Source organism: Miniopterus natalensis, chromosome X (genome assembly GCF_054644295.1).
Source record: "Miniopterus natalensis isolate mMinNat1 chromosome X, mMinNat1.hap1, whole genome shotgun sequence".
NCBI lineage: Eukaryota > Metazoa > Chordata > Mammalia > Chiroptera > Miniopteridae > Miniopterus > Miniopterus natalensis.
In genome coordinates this window covers 77,442,916-77,458,448 of record NC_142103.1, presented here as the reverse complement: position 1 = coordinate 77,458,448, position 15,533 = coordinate 77,442,916, and the positions used below count along the sequence as shown (strand labels likewise).

The following is a 15,533-nucleotide window of genomic DNA, read 5'->3' as shown; positions in this document are numbered from 1 at the left end:
GAAACCAACATTCTGGAGATCCCGCTTAACAGATTTTCGTCGCTGCTTTTTCCTACAATACCGTAATGAACTACAGATAAAACGCAGGTAGCAAGAAAATTTGGCCCCAAAGTGTCGCCAACAGACCTTCGGCGGTGGGGAGCCATGGTTAGCGAGCAATACCCGGTGGGCGACTCTTCATTCCCTCCGGCCGGGGGTCAGGAAGCCTTTCCCCCTTCACTTTCGGCGCGAGTGAGAGTATCAGGGCCGAGAGAGTAGGCCGGGCTCAAGGCCGCACTCGAGCCGCGGGGCATGGAGCCCGCAGCCGCTCTCGGAGCGCGCTCCTCGCGGAGGCCATTATTTCCAGCGGTGCCAAAAGTGTGTGCCTTCTTCCGCTGGCGGAGCTCAGGGGCCGTGCTCTGAGACCCTTACCAGGCCCTGGGGGACCCGGGACTCCCGGAGCGCAGGGCTACTGAAGCCGCGGGCTGGGCCCATCCCCGAGCTCCCGGGCCAAGGGGGTCCAAGGCGTCCTCGCTCACAGCTCTGGCCCGCCGCAGGTGGTGCTGGACCTTGCCCTTCCCTACGGCTCCCCTCCCACTCTCCCCCCTCCCCCCCCCCCCCAAGACCGCCACAGCTCCCGAAGTGACACGGCCCAGACCCTCCATTCTCTGCCCCACAGTATTTAACCAGCACAACCTACCCAGCCGCTCCCTCTTGCGGCCAACCCTTTCCTCCGACAGACAGGCCCAGCAGCCAACCACCGGGCAGAATTGGCCTGCGTCCCGCTTCCCGTCGGTGGCGGCCTCCGTGGGCGGGGCTCGGGCAGCTAGCAAGTTGAGTGGAGCCACGGCTGACGTGAGTCAACAAAGGTCACGTGAGGCAAGCGGGCTTGGCTGATTGGTGGCCCTGGCCGGGCAGGGCGGGGGGGCCACGGCGGCGGCGTGGGGTTCGCTGTGTGACACAATTACAACAACTTTGTGCTGGTGCCGGGGAAGTTTGGTTCTCCAACAAATCCCTCCTGTGTCCCCCAGCCCCGTGCGCTCCGGCCGTTCCTGCCGTCCCCGCCCGTGGCTGCCCCCCGCCCGTCCCCGCGATGTGACCCTACAGCCGATCCGCCGCTGCTGCCAACCAGGGGGCTCCGCAGCCCCTACCGCCGCCGCCTTCGCCGCCGCGTTGGGATTTTTCGTCGCTGCAGCCCGCGGCGGAGGAGGAGGCGGCGATAAAGTTGGTTTGCCGGTCCCGCGCGGAGATTGGGGGCGTCGTTGCGGGCCCCGGCTCTGGGGGGGGTGTCGGCGTTGGAGTTGTGAATTCGCAGCGTTTCCATGAAATCCTGCGGAGTGTCGCTCGCTACCGCCGCCGCTGCCGCCGCCGCTTTCGGTGATGAGGAAAAGAAAATGGCGGCGGGAAAAGCGAGCGGCGAGAGCGAGGAGGCGTCCCCCAGTCTGACAGCCGAGGAGAGGGAGGCGCTCGGCGGACTGGACAGGTACGGGCCGCGGTCACCCGCCCGGTCGGCTCCGGACGGGCTGGCGCCGCTCTCCGGGGCGGCCCGAGCGCGGCTCGCCTTTGGCGGCGGCGGGGCGGGCACCTCAGCTTGGCGCTCTCTGTGCAGTAGCGGATGGCGGGGCCTCGGGTTCGGGCCAGGGTGGGTCGGTAGCTTTCCCGGAGCTTTAACGAGCCGCGTGTGTCTCTCCCACAGCCGCCTCTTCGGGTTCGTGAGGTTTCATGAAGATGGCGCCAGGACGAAGGCCCTACTGGGCAAGGTAAGGCAGCCGCGGGCCGGAGCGCGGACACGGTCTCAGTGGCCCGCGCCCCGCTCGCCCAGTTTTCCCCGGGCTCCGCGGCCGGGCCAGCGCTCATTGTGGCCGCGAACGAGGGCCCAGAGGCTTCCGGAAAAGTATTTCCTGCTTCAGCTCTCCGGATACCTCGCTGGCTCCCTTGCGAAATCGCCCTCTCCGCATGTAGCTGGAGGAACGGAGACGGTAGCGCTTTGGGGCCGAGCTCAACCGGGTCGACAGAATTGCCGGTTCTTCGGCTTTTGCAGGGGTTAGACCGATGATCTCCGAGGTACCTTTTAGGGTCAAGGGATCGTAAATGTGTGCACATTTCCCCAAATTTCCGACTTCCTTGCCTCCCTGGTTTTTATTCCATTCCTTCAGGTAGGCTGTTCGTGATATCTGCTGCTAACCAAACATTTTGGGCTTTCTTGTATCCCTGGTCCCAGAAGGGGGAAGTTGCACGTAGTTTAGGGCGGTGAAGAGTTTGCATTGGTCTGTTGACGTGCATCTCGATTGGTATGTGTTTTACCTGAAGTTAGGTGACTTGTTTACTTTTTGGGTCTTTCTGCCATAGAAATCCTGCAGTTATCTGTGAATGCGTTTTCTTCTTGGAACCTCGTTTCCTGTGTGTCTGACAGGGGAGGCCGAGGAAGGGGCGGTCGGGGTGTAGCTTCTGTTTATTTGTGTGGAAAGTTGTTGGCACTGTCATTTAGTTAAGTAATGGCTGCTCCTATCGGCCCAAGATGGCGGGACAGGGTGGGAGGAGAAAGTGAAGGAGGGGGGGGGGTTTAGGGGAGGGAGGAGAGGTAAACATGGAAATAAATAGTAGCGATGAATAGGCCTCTCCTGCGAAGTGTGTAGCTTGGTGGTTTTTAGTACAAATTATCCAAGATGATTTGCGTACAGAATTCTTGTACCCTTTTCAAGCTTGGAAACAGCATTCATAAGCCTGGTAAATGCTTATCAACCTGTAGCACATTTAGTTACCCTTCCATAAGCTATTGAACAAAGGCTGGGGAATCTCCATCTGCCTGCATCAGTTTGTGTCTCCTGACCAAAACCTGATTGAAATGGTATTTGTGGTTTTTCTTCTTAATTGGGACCGTGAAACTTGGGAGTGTGTTAGGTGTTGCCAGTAGATGTGTTTTTTTTTTCCTAGCTGAAATCAGTAGCTTTGCATTTGACATCTAGCTTTATTGTTGCAATTGAGAAGAAAGTTTGAAATGAATAAAGCCTAGCATTTTATTCTGTCTTTTAAAAAATTTTTTTATTTAGTTGTCCTGAATTTTTGTCTGTAGTTTGGTTTAGGAGAGTCCTTTTATCTGTAATTACGCTTTTGTTTTTGTTTCAGAGTAACTAAGTATAAGGGATTTCAATCACAAATAATGACCAGAAAGCTAAACAGAAATAATTCTTTTCAGTAAGTCCAGTCCCTTTGACCCATAGAGGTAACTTGAATTAAACGTTGACTGTAGGTATTAATTGACTTCATTAAAATTATCAAAGGAAAAATGAATAGTGACTAGCTTGGAAATGATTTTAAGCATCAGTGATTTAAGCCTTGGAGAATTTTTTTCAATCTGAGTATTTATTTTATTTAAAAATACTTGGCTACTGTTGAAGTTGTCATTCCAAAAGATTAAACAAAGTACTTTAAATTTAAGGAGCATTATTTTATTTTGGAATGAATAATGCAGGTCTAATAGAAGGTTGGTAAAATTGTTTGCAAAGATAATTCATTTGGAAAAGTTAGGCCAAATCAATTGCTTTTGGTTACAGTAATGAAGAAATAAATGGAATCTGATGTTTTATGTGGCTAATGTGTAAAATGCCAGTCGAAGATTTCATATCTCAGAATGCTCATATTTAGACAGAGTGGATGGCGCGTAACATTGGATTTCAGATTGTAATATTGAACCCTGAAGTTATTATGCACTGTTGAGTTTAAATTTTAAAGAACTGAACATTTTCTAATATTTTTTGTGAACGTGTGTGTTACTTTCTTGATGTTTGAATACAGTGACATCTTAAAAATGAGAAACTAGCGAGCTTCATTATGTTTTGGGGAAGAATTAAGGCTTCATAAAATACTGGGTAATTTGATGAACTACAAACAAGTATTTTGTTGAGCTAAAGAAAAAAAATCTTTATTAAGACTCAGTGCTTGTGAGGTCCTACGTATTTTGGTCAAGATTCATTAGCTTTAATATTAAAATAAAACATTCTAGAGTCTGTGCTTGCAGCTTCATGCAGTTCTCGGTTGCATCTTTGTGAGCCTGAATATACCAGTGAAATGTGTAATATAAAGCTTGACATTATATAACCTCACCCTGTGTTTCAGTTGGATTCTGAATAGAATGAATGAGCTGGAGTCCTTCTATTGGAAGTACTGAATTATTTAGTTTCGTCCATCTTTTGAAAAACAGTATTTTTTTTCTGTGTGTGTGTGTGGAATGTTGAACTATGTTGGTTTCAGAATTCTTATTCTCTGGAAGTCTTAAAAACAAGAGTTGGCTTTTCTTTGTCGGGGTAGGTTCAGGCTACTTAACTGAGGGCAAATAATGGAATTGAATAACTCCCACTATTCTCTTTTTAGCTAGGATTTTTGTCATTACCTCCTTCCCCTCCCCAGACAAATTTAGTCTGCACTTTGTGTAACTTTTTTTTCTTTCTGACGGAAACTTAGCTATTACTACTTGTTTTAAAAAATTCTTATATATATTATTGGATCTTTGAAGTTTTTTTTTGGATTATGAAAATTTGTAGGTTTGAAAAAAGATAATGCTTGACTTAAAAGCTTTGGAAAGTTTAAAACATTTAATAAGTGTCTCTTGCCCCTGAATTTGTGTGTTCCTTTTCTAGGTGTGAAGATACTTTATCCAAACTGCTGATTTCTCTTAGTCTCTGAATGTTCTGTAAGATTCATTTATATTAGAGTTTTTGATTGAAAGAATTTTTGTACGTTTGCCATTTTATATATACTGCTTAGGGTTTTGGGTTAAAAAGATAGTAATACAGCATATTGTTTTTGTAGTAATATCTTTAAAATATTTTTAAAAGATCAAAAACAGTGAGTGAGTGCTTAATCAGAGTTCTCGAAATGCAGTATGAGCCTGACCACTTTGCTCTTCAAACTAGTTGACCATTAATCTTTTGGTAATATAAGCCAGATTCTAATTTTTACAAAAATTACAGTGGAGGTACTCAAAAGTAATTAAGAAAGGAAACATTTTAACAAATTAACTATGATCACTTTTTAAGTATCATTTGAAAACCGAGTTACTCTTTTAGTTGGATAAGGATTTGAGTTAAAGTATATAGAGTAATATATAGCATAAATATAGTAAGAGTATAAATATGGTACTACTATAGAGCATATTTATAGTAATAATATGCTAACGGCCTGGGGAATCTTTTTAAAATACCATTATGGTTTTATTTTCTATAAAATTTTTATTTTATTTTTCATTTACATTTGACAATACAATATTGTATTAGTTTCAGGTGTACAACATAGTGATTAGACATTTAAATACCTTATGAAGTGATCACGTCTATAAGTCATCTGGCACCATACATAGTTATAAAATATTTTGACTATTCTTTATGTTGTAATTTACATCTTTGTTTTTATAACTGGCAATTTTTATTTCTTAATCCCTTAGACCTTTTTCACCCATCAGGGCTGGGGAATCTTATGTGTATCAGGGAACTATTGCTAAAATACATAGTTATTAATTTTGAAGTATTTTTATATCTGCATGCAGAGTATATGGGAAAATTATTAGGTCAGTTTTAGAGGTGGCTTTTTAAAATTATAATATTTGGATATTGATGATGTTTAAAATTTTGTATTATGTGTGCTTTTTGTTTGCTAAGACTTAAAGAGATATATTTATTTCCAGTGCTAAAGAAGATTAGTGTTTGGGTTACAGAAGTAACCACAGAATGTCATGCTTTGTGTTTGAAAATTAGGTCTTTAATCCGATGAAAAAACTATTTTCTAGTTTGGAAAGTTGTCTTCTAAGCAGTTATAATTATTATTGTTTATCTGGACAGAGTCTCATACAGTTAGTACACATTTGCTAAAATTTTGATACATCCCTGGTAATAAGAGATTATAGAAAATTCTCGTATATCTGGGCACAGATTAGAACTGCAGGAATATATATATACACACAGACACTTTTTAAGTTCTGGCTTTCTTGCCTGGCAGGGCGTGGCTCAGAGGTTGAGCATCGACCTAGGATCCAGGTGATCAGGGTTCTATCCCCAGTCAGGACACATGCCCGGTTGCGGGCTTGATCAATGACTCTCTCATCATTGATGTTTCTATCTCTCTCCCTCTCCTTCCTCTCTATGAAATCAATAATGATATATTTAAAAAAAAAAAAAAAAAAAAGTTCTGTCTTTCTTTTTCACTGGGTAGTTCTTTCTGTAGAATCAATTACAAGTTGAAATGATTAGGGAACATTTGAGTTTTTGTGACTTAGGTGGTTAAGTGGAACGACAGGTCGTGTACTCTAAACCAAAATGAAGGTTCAGTGCTTGGCTAGCTACAGAGTAAAAAATCATTTTTTTTGACTTGATTATGTAACAGTTAGTTTTTATTTATATAGTACCAGTATTATTTTGCAGGTTTGAAAAGGTTTCTGGTAAGTTTATTTTTATTTTGGAACTCCATTGTAATGCCTTGAGCTCTTTGAAATTGATGTTAATGACTGATAACACTGTGCATTATTTATAATATTTTTGAAATGTGGTAGCCAGAGAGCTAATTTATGTTACAAAAACACCACCAGATTGTCTAAGAATTGAAATGGTGGTTAGGTTATTTAAGGCCCACATGTATTTATTTGTAGACTAGTTAATCAATGGAGTTTATTTAATGAATGCATAATTGACAGTCTTCTGTACTCATACCCTAGCTTCACATATAATTGTAACAGTTTTCCATATTGGTTTGTAATTTGTCAACAGCATAAATTAGAGCAACAAATATTGTCTGGCTGGGTGTGGCTCAGTGGTTGAGCATGGACCTAGGATCCAGGAGATCTCAGTTCAGTTCCCAGTCAAGGCACATGCCCCGGGTGTGGGCTCGATCCCTAGTGGGGGGCGTACAGGAGGCAGCCGATCAATGACTCACTCATCATTGATGTTCCTTTCTATCTCTCTTCCGCTTTCTGAAATGAATAAAGATACATTTAAAACAAACAAAAAAAACACACCAAAAACCCCCCAAATATTTGAGTGTACACTAAGTGCAAGTCTTCTATGCAGAGAATATGAAGATAACATAGATATCCCTCTCTTGCATTGAAAACAAAGTTCCCTAAGAGGGGTGAAATAAGTATAAGGATGACTAACACAGGAACATCAGTGGCAGAAATGTGAAGTATCCTGAAAGTTTATGAAAAGGTCAACAAGTTACAAGTTAGAATGACTTTTTTTTTTTTGTGCCACCCATAAAAACATGATTAGCAAGCATGTACAAAAGCACTAGTTACCTGGTCAGTGGTGGAACACAGGGCTGAATGGGACTCCTAGACTACATGTGCATTCTGGAGAGTATTAGGATCCCTGGGTTTTTTGTTGATTCTTAGACTCTGTTACTGCAAAGGTGGAGGTGCCTTTACAGTATTTCTGCCAAGCCAGAATAACTTGAACATCATTTATTTCCCTGATAAACTTCTAACACCTCTTGTGCTACCTAATGCATTCCAGGGCTGACTGAAGTAAAGGCAAAAGAAGCATTGCCTTTGCAGAGTGCCATTCTGGCTCATGTACTAGTCTCTCATTTAACTATTCCTGGTCTGTATATTCCTAATTTGGGAATTTCAAAAGTTAACTAATAGCCTCTGGATTTTAGGTTATTAGAATTTTAGAATTAACTTTAAAAGTTACCTGATAAATACTTATGCAACTATAAAAAAGAAGGATCTCTTACCCTTTGGGACAGCTTGGATGGAACTGGAGAGTATTATGCTAAGCGAAATAAGCCAATCAGAGAAAGACAAGTGTCACATGATCTCATGTGGAATGTAATGAACAGAATAAACTGATGAACAAAATAAAAATAGATCCAGAGACAGAGAAGCATGGAACAGACTGAGGGATCTCAGAGGGAAGGCAGGGGTGGTGGGTGGGTGGGGAGAGATTAATCAAAGAACCTGTATGCATAAATGTATAACCTTCACACACAGACAATGGTGTGGGGAAGGCCTGGGGGTGGAGTGGATGCGGGATGAAGAGGATCAGTGGGAACAAGGGGGACACCTCTAATACTTTCAACAGTAAACATAAATTAAAGAAAAAAAGCCTAATAGTTGCTATGCTAAAATTAACTAAAGCACTTGAGACCCACTGTATTCTGATGTATTTTTCCCCCTTAAAACATTTAATAAGAACTTACATCATGCAACATATTTTGTCAGACATTTAAAACTAAATTATTTCATTAAATTTTTACAGTACACTTGTGAGTTAAATAGGGGTGTTCACATTTGTGAGATATTGCAGAATGGTTTCTGGGCTAGCTTAATTTACAGATAGCCTATTCCATTTATCCAGGTATATGTTTTTTTTTTTTAATCCTCATTGAGGATATTTTTTCCATTGCTTTTCATAGAGAGTGGAGCGGGGGCAGAGAGAGAAACATCAATGTGAGAAAGAGACATCGATTGATTACCTCCTGCATGAGTCGGGGCCGGGGATCGAGCCTGCAGCCAAGATATGTGCCCTTGGCTGGAATTGAACCCTGGACCCTTCAGTCCTGCGCTCTAACCATTGGGCCACACTGGCTAGGGCTAGTATATGTTTTAACAAAGTATGCACTTTGAACACCAGACCCAGCAGAGAAAAAAAAAGACGCCAACTGCTGGTTCCTCATGTCTGGGGACTCATGATTTGGACCATCTTTCCCTGGATGGGTAGTGCTAGAGGTAGGCAAGGCATTGCCTTCTTGGACCCATTTTCTGTTAATTAGTTTATTCTTGGAGCAGTTTTAAGTTGTAAGTTGAGTTTCAAACTTCTGCCCTAAATTGGGCTTCAGTAGTATGGCTATTATTGATAGGATGGGGGGATTGTTTCTTGATTGTGTTTCTTGGAGGTGATGTTTCTTTTTTTTAAAATTTATCTTTCTTGTTGGAAGTATTACATATGTCCCCCTTTCCCCCCCATCGATCCCCTCTACCCTGTACCCCTCCTCTCAGGCCTTCACCACACTCTATGTGTCCATGGGTTGTGCATATATGCATATAAGTCGGAGGTGATGTTTCTTTATTTTGATATTAGTGGGAAATCTTGTATATATATATTTTTTTTAGGGAAACATGGTTTAATATTAGATTTTAGTTTTTAGAAGATGTTCACAGAATGATGTGTGGTGTTCTGTCCCTCTCTGATCTCATTTTGTAGTAATATTTATTTTTGTTATGGGTTCTTACCTTGGGATCCTTGAATGAATGTTCATGAGTCAATTAAAAAAAATTCTCTGACAGAGTTTTGGAAGGATACTCAAGAAGTCATCTTGGAGTAAAGAACCCTCTTGGGTGAGGAGGAGGGGAGGAGATTTCAAACTTTATACTTCATAGATTTCTGTACGGCTGTGTTTTTTTTTTTAAACCGTAGACATGTATTGCTTTAAATATATACAATAAGTACAATGATAGTGAGTACATCATAATTATATTTTGATTGATGAGAGATGGATTTTATACTAATGTGTGTATACCTACCTGTAAAGGTAGGTACGTATACCTACCTGTAAAGGCCTTGTCAGGTTGGGATACTTCTGAACTTGATGGTCCTTCAGTGGAGATGGGAATGAATGACGTAAAGATGTACCCTTATTAGGTCCTATTTCTTTGCATTTTAGGTGTCTTTGTGAAAGTCACTGTACTCCTTCATTTTGATCTTTAGCATCTGTTTCAATGATGACTTGACTTTTGGGCCTGATTTGGCCCAGGCTGACATTTGGGACCTAATTAAGAACTATAATCTGGAAGAATGGGAGTAATCCCTTATTTAGACAGTTTTAGGTTTCTCAACCAATTTGTGGACTGTTTGCCACTTTCTTCTACAGTTTTTATTGTTATTATTTTTCTTAGCTATTTTTTTTATTCTTTCTTTTCTCTACTTCTCTACATTGCTAAAACTGTTGGTGTCATTCTTTTGAAAAATGTATTCTTGTAGCTTTGTGGTAGTATTTTGTCTACATTATAATAAATGAAAGATACTAAAATTCATTCTCAGGAAGAAGGTTGGGTTTTGTTACAGTTAAGATTATGGCTCTTGCCGGTGTGGCTCAGTGGATAGAGCAATGGCCTGCACACCAAAGAGTCAAGGGTTCGATTTCCAGTCAAGGGCACGTACTTAGGTTGCAGGTTCAACTGTGCGGAAGGCAACCAGTCGATGTGTCACATCGATGTTTCTCTCTCTCCCTTCCCTCCCACTCTCTCTAAAAATCAATGGAATAAGTATCCTCAGGTAAGGATTAACACCACCACCAACAACAAAAGTGTTATGTAAAGACATCTAATTCATTTTAATTTAGAACAGTGGAAGAAATCCTTTTAGTAAAAGGGTTGTTTTCAGACTATATCTATAGCATTATGTTTATTAATCTTCTTTGTAAAAAAAATTTATTAGGGAAAATTTCTAGTATTTTCTTTTTTTCAATTACATTTGACATTCAATATTATTCTAGTATTTTCAAAAGCAGAGAAAATCAACCAACCAACCAACCTACCCATCACTGACCATTACCCAGCTTTAAAAATTTTCAACTCATGGCTAGTCTCATTTCGTCTATATCTTGTCCCTCACCTCCATTAATTTCAATGAAATCTCAGACAGTCACATTATTTAATCCATAGATACTTCAGTTTTTCTCTGAAATAAAGCCACAATGTCATTATTATACATAAAATAACTGAATATTAAATATCCATGGGACCTGATTTGATTTTTTTCCCCTCCATATGGAAGTTAAGAATTAGAATGAGTAGAAAACATTTAGCTGAATATATGTGAGTTTGTATTTTAATATTGTGATAGGATTCTGCAATAGAATATTACACAGTATGTGACGGATGATAATTTTTCCTAATAACTTGAGTCTGTTTGGATAGTGTATATATTTAGGGAAAATTTGTTTTTAAGATACAGTAGTTAAAACATGTTTTAGGTTTTTTAATTTCAAGCATTAAAATGAGTACAGAAAGCTCTTGCTTTGCTTGATTGATTTGTGAAATGTTTGTTGAACTGCTGTGAGTGAGGGACTGTGCCAAGTCCTGGGGCAACAAATAAGACCTAGCCTTTGCCACTGTATTCTGGATCAAGATGGACAGACTAAATGGACATATGATGTAATAAGTACAATAATTAAGGTATATGCAAAGTGCTGTGAGCTCTTAAAGATGGAGCAATTAAAACATTTAAGAACTTTTGCTTGTGGATAATTTAAACTATCCACACAATTCCCAGCATTCTGGAGCAGTTAGTATTGACTGGAGAAGTGGGTGAGGGGAACTGCACAAAGATGTAACATTTCTTCTTGGTTATCAAACATGAGTAGAAGTTTAGCAAGAGGAAAAAGGACAGTGTTGGAGGTATGAAGTTAAATGGTGTTTGAGAAATTGTGAATGTTCTAGTGTGGGTAGAGTGTAGGGTGTCTCAGTGGGATTGGGAGGAGGTAATTGAGCATGTGAAGAAGGCCCCATCACTGTGGGCCATAGAATGTTTTGGGGAGTCATTGAATTCAACTCTCTAATCAGAGCAAATGACATGACCAGAAATAGATTTTATGGGAATATTATTGGCTATAGTGAGAAGGATAAAGTGGAGGGGAAAGGAACCTAGTTATGAAGTATTGATGGATAGGTAGCAATGTATGGATTTTTAGAGTAGAATTCTGCTTCTGCCACTACTAGATTTGTGATACTTGAGCAAATTATTTCATCCTTCAGAGGTTCAGTTTTCTCATCTGTAAAATTGAAGTGGTAATAGATTTCTGGCAGGCTATTGCATTTTATGTTAGGGAAAAGTGTGTAAAAGTACCTGGCATTGGGCCTGGCACAGAAGGTGTTTAGTACAAGATACATGTTGTTATCATTTTTGAAAAGACAATTAGGCTTAAATTAAGGTTGTAGTTTAGGAATGAGGAGGGAGATAGAGGCAGATTTGAAAGCTCTTGAAAAGGCCTTTTTTTGGCTTTCATAATATCCCACTACTTTGGTTTTATTTCTGTCTCTGATCACAACTCAGTCTTTGCAAGGAGATTCTGTTCTAGGTCTTCTTTACTTACTCTGTTCCCAACTTGCATGTATACTCCCACTTGATTACTTTCTTTGGGTATTTTGAAGGCATCTTAAGCTAAACACTGAATTTATCATTGTTTTTGATGTTCCTTATATTCGTAAATGGCAGTTACCACTACCCTTGCTGGAAACCTTGGGATTCGTTCTTTACTCCTCTTTTTCTTAACCTATCAAGTTCTAATAGTCAAGATATCTTGTCATTTCTGCATCTTAAATCTGAAATGCGTTTTTCTCTGCATCGTCACTGCCACCATCCTAATGGCAGCCATGATCCTATCTTAGGCCTTTTTTAAAAAAATATGTTTTTATGGATTTTAGAGAGAGAAAGAGACAGAGAAACATCCATTGGCTGTCTCCTGTAGGTTGAGGCCGAAACCCAGGCATGTGCCCTCATTGGGAATTGAACCAGTGACCTCTTGGTGCATGGGTCAACACTTAACCACTTAGCCACACAGGCCAGGCCTATCTTTGACTTTTGAAATACCTTCATGAAGTTTTTTTTTGAATAGGTATGGTATACTTATTCATAGTATAAAATTGAAAAGTTACATAAAGGATGTTTTAGTGAAAAGAAAATCTCTCTCCCAAAACAACTCCGTCATTTAGTTCCTATTCTCAGACAGTCACTAATAGAAGGTTTATTGACTAACTTCCTATTTCAACACATATACGAGCATACGCTGGTGTATTTTTTTAACTAAACAAATGAGATCATACTGTATACAAATTGTTAAAATGCTTTGCTTATGTTACTGCTTGCTATATGAAAATATTAGTGGTTTTTGTATTGAATTTTTTTGGGCTTGAGAGTTCTCTCTCATTTAGGTAATGAGGGGATTCATTTTGGTGATTTTTTTTTTTTTTTTTTAATATATCTTTATTGATTTCAGAGAGAGGAAGGGAGAGGGAGAGAGAGAGATAGAAACATCAATGATGAGAGAGTCATTAATCGAGCTCACAACCCGGGCATGTGCCCTGACCGGGAATTGAACCCCGATTCACTGGATCCTAGATTGACGCTCAACTGTTGAGCCACTCCCGGCCGGGCCATTTTGGTGATTTTTATGTCATTTGGATTTTGAGGTTCTATTACTCCTTTTATATATGGTGTTGAAGGTAGAAATTTTTCAACATGCAAAAGTCTTAATTGAAAGTATGTTCACATGTGTTTTCCTAAGATAGCAGTTGTTTAATTTTATATGCTGTGAAGTATCAATTGGAATAATTGGCATATTTTGCCTTCATGTTTTGGTTTTACTGGTGTGACTGATTATCAGTCTGTCTGAATACTAATTTAATTCATTCCCTGAATGTTTATGGAAGTAGCCATAGTTTATACTACTTAATACCCTGTATTTGCAGAAGTCATTCACCTTCTTGATTTAGTCTTGGTTTTTATTATAGGAAAGTAAAAATAGGTAAACTTGCATTCTTGATTCATTGAAAACAGTACAGGGTGTAGTGTGTTATTAACTTATTTTATAGCAGAATATCTTTATTTTTATTATAGATTGGCTGGTAGTGGAGCTAGAACAATGGTACTTTACTTTTTGGGGGGGTCATTAACTCTTTGAGGGTCAATGTAGCTGTGTACTTTTTGTATATGATTTTAGTATGGATCCCTTTGAAAGCCAACTGTGGACTCCATACATAATTTTCAGTTAGTTTAGTTTACTTACCCTTGGGTAGAGGTGTTAATGATAGTATATTGGGGAAAAAGAAGAGCTTTAGTGCCTCTGGATTAGTTAGGCTTAGATGGCATGGATTTTACCACACAGTTTTGTGGTGTTCTGTTCTATGACCACTTCACATATTTTCTCAAATTCTCCTTTTGGTTGTAAGGGTACTAGGGGAAGAGAATGTGGACTGATCCTTAGAGAACTTACTGCTCTAACTGGAAAAATAGCTGTAAGTATATGTGCCATTAACATAGTTAATAGGCTTCAGTGTTTTCTCGACCTGGGTGTTCAGAAGGCTGGTTTGGTTGGGAGGCTGTGTGATACACTGGGAGGAACAACAGATGAGAAAACTGAAGGACCTGAGTTTTAGGGTCTGCTGCCTACTTTAGTCAAGTTGCTTACTTCTTGTCCCCAGTTTCACCATCTGTTAAGATGAAAGGCTAGGAATTAAGAGTTTACAAAGTGACTAGCACCAGAATTTACGAGGCTGTTCATTTGAATTTTTAGGATTGAATCAACTATTTAAGATTTTAACCCAGAAGGAGGGCACAATGGAACTTTGTTCTAGATTATAATTTTCTTTGATTTCAAGCTTTCAAGAACAGAAACCAAATGAATATAGGCATGTAATGGAACTGAGTGTTATCTTTTTGTAATTCTAGTATGATTAACCATTCAGTTAGTCTTAGATTGATTTGAAAGTTGGTCTATTTATTAATGGTTAGTGTTTTGACTTCTTCACACTGATTCTATCTTATAGTTGGGATTGTTATTTCTTAGGTCAGATATGACATTTCTAATTCTAGAAGATGTGTATAATCACCGTGTATACCTGTTTGCAAGGAACTCATGACGGTAAATGAATACTCAGAGGTGAGTTGATTAGAAGTGTTACACTGAATAAATATGTACTATTAGGTTCTGGGCATTTGAGTGTTACAAAGATGAGTAAGCACCCTCAGATTCATTAAGAGTAGGAAGAACCACTTGGCATTAGTTGGGGCACTTTCCCATCTGTCGAATGTAAACTTTTATTGTTGGGTTTTGCTCTGTGTGTGTTGTGTATGTATGTATGATTATATTTTAATTATAAACCAATACTTAAAGATTTGGAGTTTGTAGGGTAGATTCAGAGTATAACTCCTAAAGAGAGACTTTTTTGTAACAGCTTTTCAAAGATAAAGGGATAGATAAAATGGGTCTTGTCATTGAAGTTGTTCAAGTTTGCTCATTGACACACTTGGCCAGGATGTTGTAGACAGCATTCAGATGTCAAAGGATAACTTTTACTGTTATCTGTAAAGATTATCCAAGCCTTAAATAGTCATGATTTTATGAAAAGAGTTAACTGGGTCCTGAATATCTGAAGGAAAAGCTGGAGTCCTTACTAATCTGATGTATTTCTTTGGCCTGTTTCTTTGTCTTGTTGGATTTGGTTGTACTTACTCATAGAAGTGGAGGTCACATGAAAGATTAGATATCATGAATAATTTCTGTAACTGGAAGGCTTTTAAAAATTTTTTACTATTTTGAGATAACTGTAGACTCACATGCAGTTGTAAGACATAATAGATCTTGTGTCCATTTATCCAGGTAGGTACTCCCAAGAGTAGCATCTTGCAAAACTATAGTACAATATTACAACTAGGATATTGACATTAATACAGTCAAGATACAGAACTCTTCCATAACAAGTATCTGTCTTGTTGCCCTTTTATAGCCATATCTACCTCTTCACTCCTTCAATTATTCCTAACCCCTTGCATGCACTAATCTATTCT

The 15,533-nt window shown here is 39.7% G+C and overlaps 1 protein-coding gene across 7 annotated transcripts in view; it reads left to right on the top strand.

The window, feature by feature from the left end:
- Nucleotides 1-1,028: 1,028 nt before the first annotated feature.
- Nucleotides 1,029-15,533, top strand: part of KDM6A (lysine demethylase 6A) — a 212,072-nt gene continuing 197,567 nt past the window's right edge. For 5 of the 7 annotated variants that reach the window (XM_087829510.1, XM_087829507.1, XM_087829509.1 and 2 more), the window contains exons 1-2: nt 1,030-1,462; nt 1,676-1,739. In XM_087829510.1, the coding sequence (XP_087685636.1) occupies nt 1,302-1,462; nt 1,676-1,739 (225 nt within the window). In that variant the 5' untranslated portion in view covers nt 1,030-1,301. Of the gene's footprint in view, nt 1,463-1,675; nt 1,740-15,533 lie in introns of all 7 variants that reach the window. The other 2 variants (XM_087829505.1, XM_087829511.1) reach the window with 2 other exon arrangements.